The sequence below is a fragment of the Procambarus clarkii genome, chromosome 16, assembly GCF_040958095.1.
Source record: "Procambarus clarkii isolate CNS0578487 chromosome 16, FALCON_Pclarkii_2.0, whole genome shotgun sequence".
NCBI classification, from domain to species: domain Eukaryota; kingdom Metazoa; phylum Arthropoda; class Malacostraca; order Decapoda; family Cambaridae; genus Procambarus; species Procambarus clarkii.
The window spans coordinates 46,701,221-46,721,939 of record NC_091165.1 but is presented as its reverse complement, the minus strand read 5'-3'; the positions used below and the strand labels follow the sequence as shown (position 1 = coordinate 46,721,939).

The 20,719-nt window shown below is 39.6% G+C and overlaps 1 protein-coding gene across 1 annotated transcript in view; it reads left to right on the top strand.

Annotated features, from left to right (window-relative positions):
• The first annotated feature begins 2,288 nt into the window (after positions 1-2,288).
• Positions 2,289-20,719, top strand: part of LOC138365446 (anoctamin-1-like) — a 75,324-nt gene continuing 56,893 nt past the window's right edge. Inside the window, exons 1-3 of the mRNA XM_069325754.1 lie at positions 2,289-2,341; positions 3,225-3,381; positions 16,101-16,333. Of these exons, the coding sequence (XP_069181855.1) occupies positions 2,289-2,341; positions 3,225-3,381; positions 16,101-16,333 (443 nt within the window). The remainder of the gene's footprint in view (positions 2,342-3,224; positions 3,382-16,100; positions 16,334-20,719) is intronic.

Sequence of the window (20,719 nt, the reverse complement as noted above, 5' to 3'; positions counted from 1 at the left end):
TATATATATATATATATATATATATATATATGTCGTACCTAGTAGCCAGAACGCCCTTCTCAGCCTACTATGCAAAGCCCGATTTGCCTAATAAGCCAAGTTTTCATGAACTAATTGTTTTTCGACTACCTAACCTATCCTAACCTAACTTTTTCGGCTACCTAACCTAACCTAACCTAACCTATTAAGATAGGTTAGGTTAGGTTAGATAGGGTTGGTTAGGTTTGGTCATATATCTATGTTAATTTTAACTCCAATAATTTTTTTTTCCCTCATACATAATGAAATGGGTAGCTTTATCATTTCATAAGAAAAAAATTAGAGAAAATATATTAATTCATGAAAACTTGGCTTATTAGGCAAATCGGGCCTTGCATAGTAGGCTGAGAAGTGCGTTCTGGCTATTAGGTACGACACATATATATATATATATATATATATATATATATATATATATATGTATATATATATGTAAATTACATATATATATATATATATATATATATATATGTAAATTACATATATATATATATATATATATATATATATATATATATATATATATATATATATATATATATATATATATATATATATATATATATATATATATATATATATATATATATATATATATATATATATATATATATATATATATATATACTCTATTTGATGAGGTGACATGGTACAAAAGTTTTGGGTGAGGTGACAAACACCAGACAGAACACGAAGCAATGGGTATAAATTGGATAAGTGAACATATGAATGGAAGTAACTGCAGAAGGCCTATTGGCCCATACTTCCTCTTGCTGCTTTCATATTGGTTCGGGGTCTTGAAGTTGGTTGAATGTAGTTGTGCAATAATTGGATGTTGATTGCTGGTGTTGACTTCTTGTTGTGCAGTTCCTCGCTAATGTCAAGCCGCCTGCTATCGCTGTACCTATCGCTTTGCCTCATTGCTGTTACTGTTACGTTGATGACGTCACTACTCCACCAGCTGGTGTATGATGTCAGACGTGTTCCAGGTTACCTCCTTTCCTTCACACATAACCTCGACGTTGTTTCAGACCACTCACTAAGGCTCTCACTCACTCCAATGTAGTCCCTTCTATTACCCTCGTTCCATCGAGAGCAATAATGGTTGCGTCTCAGGGTGCTCCACCTCCCGGAATTCTATTTTACGGGAATGACTGTATTCCCGTGAGAGTTGCTGGTCTGCAGGATCTTCTCTTCCCTCGGTAGTCTCTGAATAGTATCGCCTGTACTGATAAACTACGTCGGCTTGGGATAACACGACCACTGTCTCCAATAGTTTGGCCAAAATTTTCACATTTAGTGTCATTGAACATTAACGTCTTTTCGGATTAGCAGATAAAACACTCACAGCAATCACTGGCCTTGATCTCAGCGGGAAAGGTTATTTGTTACTATACTCACTTGTCGTCCTGTTGAATTTTACAAGCCATTTCTGGATCGATTTACCGATTGAGTTGCAGTGTCATGATTACCTCCAGAACCTGACAGATGAACCTCACTCTAATCTTTACACGCCAACGTCAGAGGGGTGACATAATCACTCGCCTATTCTGACCGAGGGCGTCTGGTTGAGTATCACAACTGTCATTCCTTACAGCTACTTTCCGCTTTTCCATATTGTCCAAAATATTGTCAGCCACTCCTCTTGTGGTCAAAAGGGTTCTTGCTCCCTCTTGTAAGCTCAACGTGCCGTAAGAAGAACTGACGACCTTCTCCTCGAGCCACGGCGATTGCCCCTGATCAAGGACGTGAAGTCAGTGACCCAGCTAGCCAATCTGCTGTCCCGTCTCTGTGCTCGCTGGTAATATCACTAAAAGATTTACGCTGATTGGCTGCAGCCTTGCTGCTGCACCACTCATGTCTCTTGTTGCATAGTCCCAAGGCCGGAGTCACCGCATAAGCGGGATCTAGCCGTTTGCCTGTGATCCTCAGCGCCATTTTGTATAGCCTCACTTCTCATGACAATTCCTTAAAACCAAGTTGACACTAAAATCGTGCCTCTCGCGCTTTCCTATATATCTCAAAACATCCTTTGAGCCGTCTAGCATTTCATTAGGATGGCATAAGTGATTCATGATGTGGGTAAGGCCTGAATTTAGACGTCAATCATAAAGATATATGCAATATATCTTGGGCTTATATCAGGGTCCGGGAAGGGTCAAATTACTGACCCCTCTAGGATGCACCCTCACAACAAGCTGACTAACTCCTGGGTACCTATTTACTGCTAAGTGGACAGGTGATAGGAAATGCGCCCAGCTGTATCTGTTCCACCCAGGATTCGAACACGGAATTCTCGAGTGTGAGTCGAAAACGAACTCGACTGTACTTCTCTAAATGTCTAACCTAGAGTTGTAAATCATTCTCCTTTCGTAAAGTTGTTGATCACTGTCTATTGTAAAGTTGTAAATCGTTGTCTATGGTAATTCATTGTCTATGGTATATCATTCTCTATGGTAAATCATTGTCTATGGAAACTCATTGTCTATGGTAAATCATTGTCTATGGTAAATCATTGTCTAAGGTAAATCATTCTCTAGAGTAATTCATTGTCTATGGTAAATCATTGTCTATGGTGAATCATTGTTTATGGTAAATCATTGTCTATGGTAAATAATTGTCTATGGTAAATCATTGTCTATGGTAAATCATTGTCTATGGTAAATCATTGTCTATGGTAAATCATTCTCTACAGTAATTCATTGTCTATGGTAAATCATTGTCTAAAGTAAATCATTGTCTATAGTAAATCATTGTCTATAGTAAATCATTCTCTAGAGTAATTCATTGTCTGTGGTAAATCATTATCTATGGAAAATCATCGTCTATAGTAAATCATTCTCTAGAGCAATTCATTGTCTATGATAAATCATTATCTATGGTAAATCATTGTCTATGGCAAAGCGTTCTTTAAGAGTAATTCATTGTCTATGGTAAATCATTATCTATGGAAAATCATTGTTTATAGTAAATCATTATCTATGGAAAATCATTGTCTATGGTAAATCATTCTCTAGAGCAATTCGTTATCAATGGTAAATCATTATCTATGGTAAATCATTGTCTATGGTAAATCATTCTCTAGAGTAATTCATTGTCAATGGTAAATCATTGTCAATGGTAAATCATTTTCTATGGTAAATCATTGTCTATAATAAAGTGGTGGTTCTCTCACCGTTGCCAAGGTTCACGGGTGGGGAGCTGACCTTCCCGCCCAGCGTCCGCCTGCAAGTTTTGGACTTCATCCTGGGGAAAAAAATCGAGAGCGATTCTCCTCACGAATTCGGAATTGAAGACCTCATCAGTGGTGGAGTTTATGAGGCGGCTTACCCCATACATCAGGTGAGGTAGCTTAATTACCCATACACCAGGTGAGAGGGTTTATTTTCCCATACATCAGGGTCAGGTGGTTCCCTTCCCCATTCACTTGGAGAGGTGGCTTACAGCTCCATACACCAGGTGAGGTGGCTTACTTCCACATACACCAGGTGAGGTAACTTACTTCCCAATGCACCAGGTGAGGTGGCTTACTTCCACATACACCAAGTGAGGTGACTCACTTCCCTATACACCAGGTGAGGTGGCTTACTTCCCTATACACCAAGTGAGGTGACTCACTTCCCTATACACCAAGTGAGGTGGCTTACTTCCCAATACACTAGGTGAGGTGGCTTACTTCCCCATACACCAGGTGAGGTGGCTTACTTCCCTATACACCAAGTGAGGTGGCTTACTTCCCAATACACTAGGTGAGGTGGCTTACTTCCCCATACACCAGGTGAGGTGGCTTACTTCCCCATACACCAGGTGAGGTGGCTTACTTCCCCATACACCAGGTGAGGTGGCTTACTTCCCCATACACCAGGTGAGGTGGCTTACTCCCCCATACACCAGGTGAGGTGGCTTACATTTCCATACAATAGGTGAACTGGCCTTCACTATACAACAGATGAGATGGCTTGCACAATACACCAGGTGAACTGGCTTACATTATACGTCAGATGAGGTGGTTTTAACCATGTCAGGTGAACTGCTTTACACCGAACACCAGATGAACTGGCTTACACCGTACCCCACGTGAGATGGTTTACACCATACACAAGGTGAACTGGATTACACCATACACCAGGTGAACTGGTTTACACCATACCCCAGGTGAACTGGCTTATACCATACATCAGGTAAAGTGACTTACACCCTACAACAGGTATAGTGACATACACCCTACAACAAGTAAAGTGGCTTACACCATACATCAGGTAAAGTGGCTTACACCATACATCAGGTAAAGTAACTTACACCATACATCAGGTAGAGTGGCTTACAATATATACCAGATAGAGTGGCTTACAACATATACCAGGTAGAGTGGCTTACAACATACACCATGTAGAGTGGCTTACAACATTTACCAGGTAGAGTGGCTTACAACATACACCAGGTAGAGTGGCTTACAACATACACCAGGTAGAGTGGCTTACAACATACACCAGGTAGAGTGGCTTACATCATACACCAGGTAGAGTGGCTTACAACATACACCAGGTAGAGTGGCTTGCAACATACACCAGGTAGAGTGGCTTACAACATACACCATGTAGAGTGGCTTACAACATTTACCAGATAGAGTGGCTTACAACATTTACCAGGTAGAGTGGCTTACAACATTTACCAGGTAGAGTGGCTTACAACATATACCAGGTAGAGTGGCTTACAACATACACCAGGTAGAGTGGCTTACAACATTTACCAGGTAGAGTGGCTTACAACATTTACCAGGTAGAGTGGCTTACAACATACACCAGGTAGAGTGGCTTACAACATTTACCAGGTAGAGTGGCTTACAACATACACCAGGTAGAGTGGCTTACAACATACACCAGGTAGAGTGGCTTACAACATACACCAGGTAGATTGGCTTACAACATACACCAGGTAGAGTGGCTTACAACATACACCAGGTAGAGTGGCTTACAACATACATCAGGTAAAGTGGCTTACACCATACATCAGGTAGCGTGGCTTACAATATATACCAGGTAGAGTGGCTTACAACATATACCATGTAGAGTGGCATACAACATATACCAGGTAGAGTGGCATACAACATACACCAGAGGAGTGAAGTTAAGGACTAGAGCAGCGTGTGACACCTGCAACAGGTGTTCTCTTCTTCAGGTTGAATAATGAGATGAAAGGATGGGACTAGATCTGTGCGTGACAGCTGGGACAGGTGTGGCAGTGGGCACACCTGTCACAAGTGAGGGTTGGTGGGAAACCATCTCAAGTGGTGAGAGTGGTGGCCCGCCCGCCCGCGCGGTGCTAGTCCTCAGGTTGAATAATAAGATGAAATGAGTGTTGAGAGGATAAGGAGAGTATGTGTAGCAGTAGGTGTGTAGCATGTGTACAGGTGTGTAAGGTGAAAGTGTATTTGCTTGTTACATAGAGTTAAGCCGCATGTGTAGATTTATAGTTAAATAATAATTGTAAGGGAGCCGGTCGGCCGAGCGGACAGCACGCTGGGCTTGTGATCCTGTGGTCCTGGGTTCGATCCCAGGCGCCGGCGAGAAACAATGGGCAGAGTTTCTTTCACCCTATGCCCCTGATACCTTGCATTAAGATAGGTACCTTGGTGTTAGTCAGTTGTCACGGGCTGCTTCCTGGGGGTGGAGGCCCGGTCGAGGACCGGGCCTCGGGGACACTAAAAAAAAAACGAAATAATCTAAAGATAACCTCAAGATGTAGGGATGGAGATGAGTATGTTGAGCGAGGAGTAGCTCCCCCACCCATGAGAACACATTGAGTAGGAGACCTGGTAATATGTTGTTGTTGTAAGGTGTGGTGCTCGAGGGGGGAGAGTGATAAGGACTGCAGGAGAAGGCATCTGCTCGTCACTGCTGGTTGTAGTCGCCCCTCGTCTTTTCTCTGTGTTATGTTTATGAGGGGGAATGGTGGGGAGGACTGGGGGACAGGGAAAATTGCTGTTGCTCAACAATGCACATGTGTTGCTGAACCACAGCAACGCGTCTTCAGGTACTGCTAGTAGTTAAATAACAACAGTATGAAGGGGATGGAGATGAGTATGTTGAGCGAGGAGTAGCTCCCCCACCCATGAGAACACATGGAGTAGGAGACCTGGTAATATGTTTTTGTTGTAAGGTGTGGTGCTCGAGGGGGGAGAGTGATAAGGACTGTAGGAGGAGGCATCTGCTTGTCAATGCTGATTGCAGTCGCCCCTCGTCTTTTCTCTCGTCTTAAGGTCCACTTTAAGCAGTTGCAGTGTATCAGTACAACATCAATTATCACACCAGACTCACACCAGTCTCACTTAGTTTCTGCAAAGTGTTAAGTTATGCTTGGTGACCAGATTTCTCTGTGTGCACAGTTTTAAGTGAGATCACAGGGTATTAATTACGGTCGTGGTTGTGTTTTATGAAGATCATTGCTTCTTATTTTACTGATTTTCACTGTCATGTTTTCAATCTTCTCATATTCATAATGTTTACTCACCGTTTCCATCAATATCGCTTCACACTCTATATATATATATGTATATATATATATATATATATATATATATATATATATATATATATATATATATATATATATATATATATATATATATATATATATATATATATATATATATATATATTAGTATATTTTGGTAGCAGTCTTTCCTGTAGACATATATTATTAAATATGACCGAAAAAGTTAGATTAATAATTCTAACACGAATTTTCTCAATCTTTCGTACATTTCTTTTTACTGTTGGAGGTAAATCAAAAATCAATTCTCCAAAATTCATTTTTATTTCTAGTCTGACGCGACACGAGCGCGTTTCGTAAAACTTATTACATTTTCAAAGACTTTAGTTTACAAATACAAAACTGAATAGAACTTACACATCTCCTGGTTTCGTTTATATCTACATTTGAGTGAGGTGGATGGGGTGAGGTGGCATTAATAGTATATTAATTTCATCAACACAAGACAGAACAAGAGGTGGCATTAATAGGGTATTAATTTCATCAACACAAGACAGAACACGAAACAATGGGTATTGAAATGGAAGTGATTGTAGAAAGCCTATTGGTCCATATTTCTTGATGCTTCTATGTTGGAGCGGAGTCTTGAGGTGGGTAGAATGTAGTTGTGCATTAATTGGCTGTTGATTGCTGGTGTTGACTTCTTAATGTGTAGTGCCTCGCAAACGTCAAGCCGCCTGCTATCGCTGTATCTATCGATGATTTCTGTGTTGTTTACTAGGATTTCTCTGGCGATGGTTTGGTTGTTGGAAGAGATTATATGTTCCTTAATGGAGCCCTGTTGTTTATGCATCGTTAAACGCCTAGAAAGAGATGTTGTTGTCTTGCCTATATACTGTTTTTTTTGGAGCTTACAGTCCCCAAGTGGGCATTTGAAGGCATAGACGACATTGGTCTCTTTTAAAGCGTTCTGCTTTGTGTCTGGAGAGTTTCTCATGAGTAGGCTGGCCGTTTTTCTGGTTTTATAGTAAATCGTCAGTTGTATCCTCTGATTTTTGTCTGTAGGGATAACGTTTCTATTAACAATATCTTTCAGGACCCTTTCCTCTGTTTTATGAGCTGTGGAAAAGAAGTTCCTGTAAAATAGTCTAATAGGGGGTATAGGTGTTGTGTTAGTTGGCTCTTCAGAGGTTGCATGGCGTTTCACTTTCCTTCTTATGATGTCTTCGACGAAACCATTGGAGAAGCCGTTGTTGACTAGGACCTGCCTTACCCTACAGAGTTCTTCGTCGACTTGCTTCCATTCTGAGCTGTGGCTTAGAGCACGGTCGACATATGCGTTAACAACACTCCTCTTGTACCTGTCTGGGTAGTCGCTGTTGGCATTTAGGCACATTCCTATGTTCGTTTCCTTAGTGTAGACTGCAGTGTGGAAACCTCCGCTCTTTTCCATGACTGTTACATCTAGAAAGGGCAGCTTCCCATCCTTTTCCATCTCGTAAGTGAAACGCAGCACGGAACTCTGCTCAAATGCCTCCTTCAGCTCCTGCAGATGTCTGACATCAGGTACCTGTGTAAAAATGTCGTCAACATACCTGCAGTATATGGCCGGTTTCAAGTTCATGTCGACTAAGACTTTTTGCTCAATGGTACCCATGTAGAAGTTTGCAAACAGGACACCTAGGGGAGAACCCATGGCGACCCCATCTACTTGCTTATACATGTGCCCATTCGGGCTCAAGAAGGGTGCCTCTTTAGTACAAGCTTGGAGTAGTTTCCTTAGGATATTTTCGGGTATGTCAAGAGGAGTACAGGCTGGATCACGATACACTCTGTCGGCTATCATCCCGATTGTCTCGTCCACAGGTACGTTGGTAAACAGCGATTCTACGTCCAACGAGGCTCTTATCCCTGTGGCCCGTGTGCCCCGCAGTAAGTCAACAAATTCCTTTGGAGACTTCAGGCTGAAGGCGCAAGGAACATAAGGAGTCAGCAGGCCGTTGAGTCGCTTCGTCAGTCTGTACGTGGGTGTGGGTATCTGGCTAATGATTGGCCGAAGTGGGTTTCCAGGCTTGTGTGTCTTGACATTTCCATACGCATATCCAGGTTTATATTCCCCAATGATCTTTGGCAGGTGGAGTCCGGATTTCTTGGCGTTCACAGTTTCGATCAGTTTGTTGACCTTTGCTTTCAGTTCGGCTGTAGTGTCCTTCGTTACCCTTTGGAACTTAGTTTGGTCAGAGAGTATGAGGTTCATTTTCGCCAGATATTCGTCTTTTTTAAGAATGACATATATTGGCGACTTGTCACCTCTCCTGACAACTATCTCCTTGTTCTCACGAAGGCTTTTAGCTGCCGCTTTGAGCTCGGGGGACAGTATGGTGCTTCTGTAATTGCCTCGATTCTTACCTCCTTCTGCAATAAGTTCTGCTTGTAAGGTATCTTTGGTAGTGACCTTCTTTTGTGTCTCGAGGTCGAATATGTCCCCATCCATCTCACTCAAATGTAGATATAAACAAAATCGGAGATGTGTAAGTTCTATTCAGTTGTGTATGTGTTAACTAAAGTCTTTGAAAATGTAATAAGTTTTACGAAACGCGCTCAAGTGTCGCGTCAGACTAGAAATAAAAATGAATTTTGGAGAATTGATTTTTGAATTACCACCAACAGTGAAAAGAAATGTACGAAAGATTGAGAAAATTCGTGTTGGTATTATTATTCTTACTTTTTCGGTCATATTTATTAATATATATATATATATATATATATATATATATATATATATATATATATATATATATATATATATATATATATATATATATATATATATATATGTATATATATATATATATATATATATATATATATATATATATATAAATATATATATATATATATATATATATATATATATATATATATATATATATATATATATTAGTATATTTTGGTAGCAGTCTTTCCTGTAGACATATATTATTAAATATGACCGAAAAAGTAAGATTAATAATTCTAACACGAATTTTCTCTATCTTTCGTACATTACGCTTCACTGTTGGAGGTAAATCAAAAATCACTTCTCCAAAATTCATTTTTATTTCTAGTCTGACGCGACACGGGCGCGTTTCGTAAAACTTATTACATTTTCAAAGACTTCACAAATACACAACTGATTAGAACGTATCTCTGATTTTATATCTACATTTGAGTGAGGTGGGAAGGGTGATGTGGCATTAACACAAGACAGAACAGGAGAGGATATTAATAGGGTATTAAAAGTAAAGGGGTACTTTTAATACCATATTAATATCCTCTCCTGTTCTGTCTTGTGTTAATGCCACATCACCCTTCCCACCTCACTCAAATGTAGATATAAAATCAGAGATACGTTCTAATCAGTTGTGTATTTGTGAAGTCTTTGAAAATGTAATAAGTTTTACGAAACGCGCCCGTGTCGCGTCAGACTAGAAATAAAAATGAATTTTGGAGAAGTGATTTTTGATTTACCTCCAACAGTGAAGCGTAATGTACGAAAGATTGAGAAAATTCGTGTTAGAATTATTAATCTTACTTTTTCGGTCATATTTAATAATATATATATATATATATATATATATATATATATATATATATATATATATATATATATATATATATATATATATATATATGTATGTCGTACCTAGTAGCCAGAACGCACTTCTCAGCCTACTATGCAAGGCCCGATTTGCCTAATAAACCAAGTTTTCCTGAATTAATATATTTTCTCTAATTTTTTTTTTATGAAATGATAAAGCTGCTCATTTCATTATGTATGAGGTCAATTTTTTTTATTGGAGTTAAAATTAATGTAGATATATGACCGAACCTAACCAACCCTACCTAACCTAACCTAACCTATCTTTATAGGTTAGGTTAGGTTAGGTAGCCGATAAAGTTTGGTTAGGTTAGGTTAGGTAGGTTAGGTAGTCGAAAAACAATTAATTCTTGAAAACTTGGCTTATTAGGCAAATTGGGCCTTGCATAGTAAGCTGAGAAGTGCGTTCTGGCTACTAGGTACGACATGTATATATATATATATATATATGTCGTACCTAATAGCCAGAACGCACTTCTCAGCCTACTATTCAAGGCCCGATTTGCCTAATAAGCCAAATTTTCATGAATTAATGTTTTTTCGTCTACCTAACCTACCTAACCTAACCTAACCTAGCTTTTTTTGGCTACCTAACCTAACCTTACCTATAAATATAGGTTAGGTTAGGTTAGGTAGGGTTGGTTAGGTTCGGTCATATATCTACGTTAATTTTAACTCCAATAAAAAAAAATTGACCTCATACATAGAGAAAAGGGTTGCTTTATCATTTCAAAAGAAAAAAATTATAGTAAATATATTAATTCAGGAAAACTTGGCTTATTAGGCAAATCGGGCCTTGAATAGTAGGCTGAGAAGTGAGTTCTGGCTACTAGGTACGACATATATATATATATATATATATATATATATATATATATATATATATATATATATATATATATATATATATATATATATTATACATGTATTATATATATATACATGTATTGTATATATATATAATAATTGAAAACTTGGCATTTGGCTTAATAGGCAAAACGGGCCTTGCATAGTAGGCTGAGAAGGGCGTTCTGGCTACTAGGTACGATATATATATATATATATATATATATATATATATATATATATATATATATATATATATATATATATATATAATATATATATATATATATATATATATATACATGTCGTACCTAGTAGCCAGAACGCACTTCTCAGTTTACTATGCAAGGCCCAATTTGCCTAATAAGCCAAGTTTTCAAGAATTAATTGTTTTTCGACTACCTAACCTACCTAACCTAACCTAACCTAACTTTATCGGCTACCTAATCTAACCTAACCTATAAAGATAGGTTAGGTTAGGTAGGATTGGTTAGGTTCGGTCATATATCTACATTAATTTTAACTCCAATAAAAAAAATTGACCTCATACATAATGAAATGAGCAGCTTTATCATTTCATAAAAAAAAAAATTAGAGAAAATATATTAATTCAGGAAAACTTGGTTTATTAGGCAAATCGGGCCTTGCATAGTAGGCTGAGAAGTGCGTTCTGGCTACTAGGTACGACATACATATATATATATATGTCGTACCTAGTAGCCAGAACGCACTTCTCTGCCTACTATGCAAGGCCCGATTTGCCTAATAAGCCAAGTTTTCATGAATTAATTGTTTTTCGACTACCTAACCTACCTAACCTAACCTAACCTAACTTTTTCAGCTACCTAATCTAACATAACCTATAAAGATAGGTTAGGTTAGGTTAGGAAGGGTTGGTTAGGTTCGGTCATATATCTACGTTAATTTTAACTCCAATAAAAAAAATTTGAACTCATACATAATGAAATGGGTAGCTTTATCATTTCATAAGAAAACAATTAGAGAAAATATATTAATTCAGGAAAACTTGGCTTATTAGGCAAATCGGGCCTTGCATAGTAGTCTGAGAAGTGCGTTCTGGCTACTAGGTACGACATATATATATATATATATATATATATATATATATATATATATATATATATATATATATATATATATATATATATATATATATATATATATATATATATATATATATATTAAATATGACCGAAAAAGTAAGAATAATAATTCCAACACGAATTTTCTCAATCTTTCGTACATTTCTTTTCACTGTTGGTGGTAATTCAAAAATCAATTCTCCAAAATTCATTTTTATTTCTAGTCTGACGCGACACTTGAGCGCGTTTCGTAAAACTTATTACATTTTCAAAGACTTTAGTTAACACATACACAACTGAATAGAACTTACACATCTCCGATTTTGTTTATATCTACATTTGAGTGAGATGGATGGGGACATATTCGACCTCGAGACACAAAAGAAGGTCACTACCAAAGATACCTTACAAGCAGAACTTATTGCAGAAGGAGGAAAGAATCGAGGCAATTACAGAAGCACCATACTGTCCCCCGAGCTCAAAGCGGCAGCTAAAAGCCTTCGTGAGAACAAGGAGATAGTTGTCAGGAGAGGTGACAAGTCGCCAATATATGTCATTCTTAAAAAAGACGAATATCTGGCGAAAATGAACCTCATACTCTCTGACCAAACTAAGTTCCAAAGGGTAACGAAGGACACTACAGCCGAACTGAAAGCAAAGGTCAACAAACTGATCGAAACTGTGAACGCCAAGAAATCCGGACTCCACCTGCCAAAGATCATTGGGGAATATAAACCTGGATATGCGTATGGAAATGTCAAGACACACAAGCCTGGAAACCCACTTCGGCCAATCATTAGCCAGATACTCACACCCACGTACAGACTGGCGAAGCGACTCAACGGCCTGCTGACTCCTTATGTTCCTTGCGCCTTCAGCCTGAAGTTTCCAAAGGAATTTGTTGACTTACTGCGGGGCACACGGGCCACAGGGATAAGAGCCTCGTTGGACGTAGAATCGCTGTTTACCAACGTACCTGTGGACGAGACAATCGGGATGATAGCCGACAGAGTGTATCGTGATCCAGCCTGTACTCCTCTTGACATACCCGAAAATATCCTAAGGAAACTACTCCAAGCTTGTACTAAAGAGGCACCCTTCTTGAGCCCGAATGGGCACATGTATAAGCAAGTAGATGGGGTCGCCATGGGTTCTCCCCTAGGTGTCCTGTTTGCAAACTTCTACATGGGTACCATCGAGCAAAAAGTCTTAGTCGACATGAACTTGAAACCGGCCATATACTGTCCCCTGTTGGGTTGTTGGGTGTTCGAGTCCCCTGGTGGGTTGAGTGTCTAAAAAGTTATAAACTTCAGCTACTGGAATAGGGTAGTCTGTTCATTAAGCATTTGGCACTGAGTTTTCCCATATAACAGGAACCGATGAAAGAGCATCCGAGGTCCCACACTATCTCATCGCCTGGGAGAGGATTGGAATTCTGGTTGGTTAAATACCCCAGAATTCCTACCTCTCTTTATGGCTTTGAAGTATAGCGTAGTGGATACAGCATGCAACTGCCACCTTGTTGGCCAGTGTTCGAGTCCCCTGGTGGGTTGAGTGTCTAAAAAGTTATAAACTTCAGCTACTGGAATAGGGTAGTCTGTGCATTAAGCATTTGGCACTGAGTTTTCCCATATAACAGGAACCGATGAAAGAGCATCCGAGGTCCCACACTCTCTCATCGCCTGGGAGAGGATTGGAATTCTGGTTGGTTAAATACCCCAGAATTCCTACCTCTCTTTATGGCTTTGAAGTATAGCGTAGTGGATACAGCATGCAACTGCCACCTTGTTGGCCAGTGTTCGAGTCCCCTGGTGGGTTGAGTGTCTAAAAAGTTATAAACTTCAGCTACTGGAATAGGGTAGTCTGTGCATTAAGCATTTGGCACTGAGTTTTCCCATATAACAGGAACCGATGAAAGAGCATCCGAGGTCCCACACTATCTCATCGCCTGGGAGAGGATTGGAATTCTGGTTGGTTAAATACCCCAGAATTCCTACCTCTCTTTATGGCTTTGAAGTATAGCGTAGTGGATACAGCATGCAACTGCCACCTTGTTGTCCAGTGTTCGAGTCCCCTGGTGGGTTGAGTGTCTAAAATATATATACATATATATATATATATATATATATATATATATATATATATATATATATATATATATATATATATATATATATATATATATATATATATATATGTTGTACCTAGTAGCCAGAACGTCGTACTCGGCCTACTATGCAAGGCCCGATTTGCCTAATTAGCCAAGTTTTCCCGAATTAATATTTTTTTTCTCTAATTTTTTTCTTATGAAATAATAAAGCTACCCATTTCATTATGTATGAGATAAAAATTTGTTATTGGAGTTAAAATTAACGTAGATATATGACCGAACCTAACCAACCCTACCTAACCTAACCTAACCTATCTTTATAGGCTAGGTTTGGTTAGGTAGCCGAAAAAGTTAGGTTAGGTTAGGTTAGGTAGGTTAGGTAGGTTAGGTAGTCGAAAAACAATTAATTCAGGAAAACTAGGCTTATTAGGCAAATTGGACCTTGTATAGTAGGCTGAGAAGTGCCTTCTGGCTACTAGGTACGACATATATATATATATATATATATATATATATATATATATATATATATATATATATATATATATATATATATATATATATATATATATATATATACAGCATATATATATATATATATATATATATATATATATATATATATATATATGATAAGAAAATTGGGAACATTAATGATCTGATGTTCCCATCACTGAAATATAAGAAAAACAGATAAAAAATGAAATGAAAATATTAAAAAATATTATACTTACAAAATGAACGGTATGGTAAACAACACAGCTCAATTCCAACGAAATTCACACAAAATAAGGATGGCATCTATATAGTAGGCATATAAAAGACGCTCCAATTTGAATGCAACGTTGTGTCAAAGTTTCAAAGCAATCGGTGAAGAACTTTCGGAGATTACAGCGTGTGTTGCTTTTACATCCAACAGATGATACTGTTTGTCAGAAAAGCATGTTTTTTCCTGTCACTGGTGAGGCATGTATATAATAGAAGCAATCTGTAAAGGGGTTTCGAAGATTTCCCTCACATGAAAAGCAGTTTTTCAAAAAAAACTTTTTTTTTTTTACCGTCACAGACGTGACATCAATATAGTATGTATATAGAACCTTGCTCGGATGCGAATAGAACGTTGTGTGAAATTTCAAAGCAATCGGTGAAGAACTTTCGATTAGCGGTTATCCACAAACGAACATTTCCACATATATTTATATATATAAATTTACCTATGCAGCGTAACTCTACGCAACCAGAACATACACTTTCATCTTAAACACCTGCACACATGCTACATACCTACTGCTACACATACTCTCCTTATCCTCTCAACACTCATTTCATCTCATTATTCAACCTGAGAATTAGATCCGTGCGAGCGAGGCACTCATCTCACCCCTTGAGATGGTTCCCATGCCCTCACCTGTGGCAGGTGTGTCCACTGACACACCTGTCGCAGATGTCGCGTACGGTTCTAGTCCTCAACTTTACTACTCACCATGTAGAGTGGCTTACAACATACACCATGTAGAGTGGCTTACAACATACACCAGGTAGAATGGCTTACAACATACACCAGGTAGAGTGGCTTACAACATACACGAGGTAGAGTGGCTTACAACATACACCAGGTAGAGTGGCTTACAACATACACCAGGTAGAGTGGCTTACAACATACACGAGGTAGAGTGGCTTACAACGTACACCCGATGAATTGTCTTAACATCCCATCATCTCCAGCTTGCCTGACGTACTGTTCATTTCTCTAATGAAATCCTAATAATTACATATGTATTAATCTTGCTATAACTGTGATCGTGCTATAATTACCTGTATGATATATCTAGGGATTTGTTATAATTATGAACCAACTGGTGGCGGGCAGGGAGGTGTTGGGGAGGAAGACTCGAGACTCTCATTGCTCTACATCCACTGGGCCGCCCTCACCAACTTGTTGAAGACGCAGCCGCTTGACGCTATTAAGGAGTACTTCGGGGTGAAGGTGGCCCTGTACTTCGCCTGGCTGGGGTTCTACACGTACATGCTGCTCCCAGCCGCTGTGGTCGGTGTTCTGTGCTTCCTGTATGGCCTTGCTACCCTCCACGGCCACCAGCCCAGGTGAGGCGAGAGTCTGTGCTTGAATGTGTGTCTTCATCTAGTTGTGCTTGCGGGAGTTGAGCTCTGCTCTTTCGGCCGCCTTTCAACTGTCAATCAACTATTACTAACAACTACTAACTGATTTTTTTCACACACACACGCACACGCACACGCCACACGCACACGCCACACACACACACACACACACACACACACACACACACACACACACACACACACACACACACACACACACACACACACACACACACACACACACACACACACACACACACACACACACACACACACAAACACACGCGTAAGAAGGCCTTTATAATGAAGGCCTAACATAAGATAGGCCTTTAGAAACTTGTGTAAGAAATCTTCCAGAAATTTGTATACCACATATGTCAGACAAATCCTGGAGTATGCGGCTCCAGCATGGAGTCCATATCTAGTCAAGCATAGTACTAAACTGGAAAAGGTTCAAAGGTTTGCCACCAGACTAGTAGCCGAACTGAGGGGTATGAGCTACGAGGAGAGACTATGGGAATTAAACCTCACGTCACTGGGAGACAGAAGAGTTAGAGGGGACATGATCACCACATACAAGATTCTCAGAGGAATTGATAAGGTTGATAAAGGCAGGCTATTTACCACAAGGGGCACACGCACTAGGGTACATAGGTGGAAATTGAGTGCCCAAATGAGCCATAGAGACGTTAGAAAGAATTTTTTCAGTGTCACAGTAGTAGACAAATGGAATGCATTAGGAAGTGAATGTGTTGAAGGCTGACTCAATACACAGCTTCAAGTGTAGATATGATAGATCCCAATAGGCTCGGGAACCTGTACATTAGTTGATCGACAGTTGAGAGGTGGGACCAAAGAGCCAGAGCTCAACCCCTACAAGCACAATTAGGCATGTACAATTAGGTAAGTACACACACACACACACACACACACACACACACACACACACACACACACACACACACACAATGTAGTGGGGATATAACAAAGCTGTTGCTAGAGTTGGTTGTGACAAAGGCTAGAGGCCCAGATGGAATATCACCATGGATACTAAAGGAAGGAGCAGAAACACTGTGCCTGTCACTCTCCATGGTGTATAACAAATCACTGGTAACAAGGGAACTGCCAGAAATTTGGAAGACGGCAAACATAGTCCCGATATTCAAGAATGGGGATAGACAGGAGGTACTGAACTACAGGCAAGTATCCCTAACTTACATATCATGCAAGTTATTGGAAAAATTGTGCGAAAAAAGCTAGTGGAACATTTGGAGCGAAGGAACTTTGTGACACAACACCAACACGGTTTCAGAGATGGCATGTCATGCCTCACAGGATTAATTGAATTCTAGGATCAGGCAATAAGAATCAGGCAGGAAAGAAAGGGGGTGGGCACACTGCATATTTTTGGATTGCCATAAAGCCTTTGACACAGTACCATGTCATTGACTAGTGAGAAAGCTAGAGATGCAGGCAGGAGTGAAAGGGAAGGAACTCCATTGGATAAGGGAGTGCCTAAGTAACAGTAGAAAACGAGTGAAGGGTGAGGGCTAAGGTCTCAGACTTTCGAGACGTCACCAGTGGAGTCCCGCAGGATTCAGATTCTGATATATGTAAATGATCTACCAGAGGGTATAGAATCATTCCTATCATTGTTTGCTGATGATGCAAAAATTATGAGGGGGATTAAGACGGAGGAAGATAGTTTGAGGCTATAAGATGACCTAGATAGACTGGATGAATGGTTCAACAAATTGCTACTAAAGTTCAACCCGATTAAATGTAATGTAATGAACTAGGCAGTGGAAACAAGAGGCCAGACACAGGATACAGAATAGGAGATGAAGTCCTTCATAAAACGGACAGAGAGAAAGATCTAGGAATTGATATCACACTGAACCTGTCTCCTGATACCCACATTAAGAGAATAACATCTGCGGCGGATGCGAGGGTGGCTAACATCAGAACTGTTGTGGGAACCGACCTGTGAGATTTATATATATTTAATTTATATGAATTTATATAGAATTTATATTTACGTTAATTTATGTATTTCGATAGCAATTTGTATGATGATAAGTGGACTGTATTTCTGCAATAATCTCACAAATCGATCCACTACACATTATGGGGGGGGGGGTTTATATTGAATTTATATATATGCAGCCAATCAAACTACAGTATTAAACTGCATTTCTGCAATAATCTCACAAATCGATTCTCTACACATTAGGGGGGTTTATATTGAATTTATATATATGCAGCCAATCAAACTATAGTATTAAACTACATATTAGTGTACATAGAGGTTCCTTATCTTATTTGTACAGCAGGCCTTAGTCCACCAGGTATAACTAGGATGTAGACACCAAATTTTCCTCGTGTGAGGTAGCTTCCATCACCCTGGTAACTGATACACAAAGCATGCTTCCTCGTCTTGACCTGTCAAAAGGGCGCTAGCTATGAAGCCAGAATCCTAATATATGAGAGCTATATCAGAGAAAACACTGTACAATGAACCATAAAGACCAAGGCTTAATTACCTTTTGTATGAAGCGATTTCGCATTCTAACCAGCTCGCCCTTATCTACCTAACATTTAACTGGCCAGAAATGATTAGATAAACGGGTTTCGGCAGAACACTTTCCTTGTATTTGATGACAGTGTGTTGATGATAGAAGACCTTTTGTTTCCATAACACTTCATCCAAGAGAAATTAACAGGAGCCGAATTTGCTCCCGTACGCCTCTGGTCTAAGAACAATAACAATGGCTGACCACTCCCTCACTCCTGACGCCACTGCCCTACATTGTCCAGATAGCAGAAAGTGATAGAAGGGTCACATTTACTCTATTTTAATATTGATAATTATGTTAATAAAAATAAGATGGTTTTATGATTGTAAAGTCCAAAGACTAATGTATTTAAGAATAATTCCCAGCAGAATAGCTGATGAATTTATAATAGTATGTGGCAATGATATTCCGTTTTCTATAGACGGAAAGTTCCACTACAAGCTACATTTTCTATGGGTAACTTGTGTATACAATGGCAGCAATATTATCTGCCTGTATGTAATATTATTAAATGGTGTCGGATTTTCCGACAACTGTCTTCAGGAACCTGTGGAAGGAATCATTCGGAACTTATGTAAGACCAATCTTGGAGTATGCTGCCCCAGCATGGAGCCCATACCATGTCAAGCACATGGCAAACCTAGTGGCATACCTCTAAACTTTTTCCAGCTTCGTCTTGTGGTTGACAAGGGATGGGCTCCGTGCTCCAAGATTGACCTCACATACGTGGTATACTACATTCTGAAAGATTATTTACACAGGGTCCTGAAGTCAGTTCTGGTGTTAACCAGATTCGCCTACGTCGCCGATGTTATTATTTTGATGTGGGCTTCAGGTGACAGAGTTGGCGTGATATCAACTCCTAGATCTTTTTCTCTGTCCGTTTCACGCTCAACCACTTGGGGAAGATGGTAGAGCAACGGTCTCGCTTCATGCCGGTTGGCGTTCAATCCCCGACCATCCAAGTGGTTGGGCACAATTCCTTCCCTCTTCGTCCCATCCCAAATCCCTTCCAAGTGCTATATAGTTGTGATGGCTTGGCGCTTTCCCTTGATAATTCCCTCCCTCTGTCCGTTTCGTGAAGGACTTTATCTCCCATTCCGTATCCAGTGCCTGGCCTCCTATTTTCTCCCCCTAGTTTCATTACCATACATTTACTTGGGTTAAACTTTAGTAGTCATTTGTTGGACCATTCCTTCAATTTGTTTAGGTCATCGTGTAGCCTCATAATCCGTCCTCTGTCTTAATCCTTCTCATAGTTTTTGCATCATCAGCAAAGATTGAGTGGAGCGAGTCTATTCTCTCTGGGAAATCATTTACATATATCAGGAGCAATATCGGTGCAAGAATTGATCCCTGAGGGACTCCACTGGTGGCGCCTCACCAATCCAAGACCTCACCCCTCACAGTGACTCGCTGTCTTCCGTTGCTTAGATACTCCCTTTTCCAGTGGAGTACCTTCCTTTTCACTCCTGCTTGTATCTCCAGTTTGTGCACTAATCTTCTCTTGTGTGGTACTGTGTCAAAGGCTTTCTGGCAATCCAAAAATATGCTGTCTTGCCAGCCCTCTCTTTCTTGCCTGATCGTTGTTGCCTGGTCATAGAATTCAATCAATCCTGTGAGGCATGATCTGGCATCCCTGAACCCATGCTGATGTTGTGATACAAAGTTCGTCTGCTCTAGAGGTTAAACTACCTTTTTTCGCACAATCTTCTCCATCATCTTGCATAGTATGAAAGTTAGTGACACTGGCCTGTAGTTCAGTGCCTTATGTCTTTTCTTCTTGAATATCGGG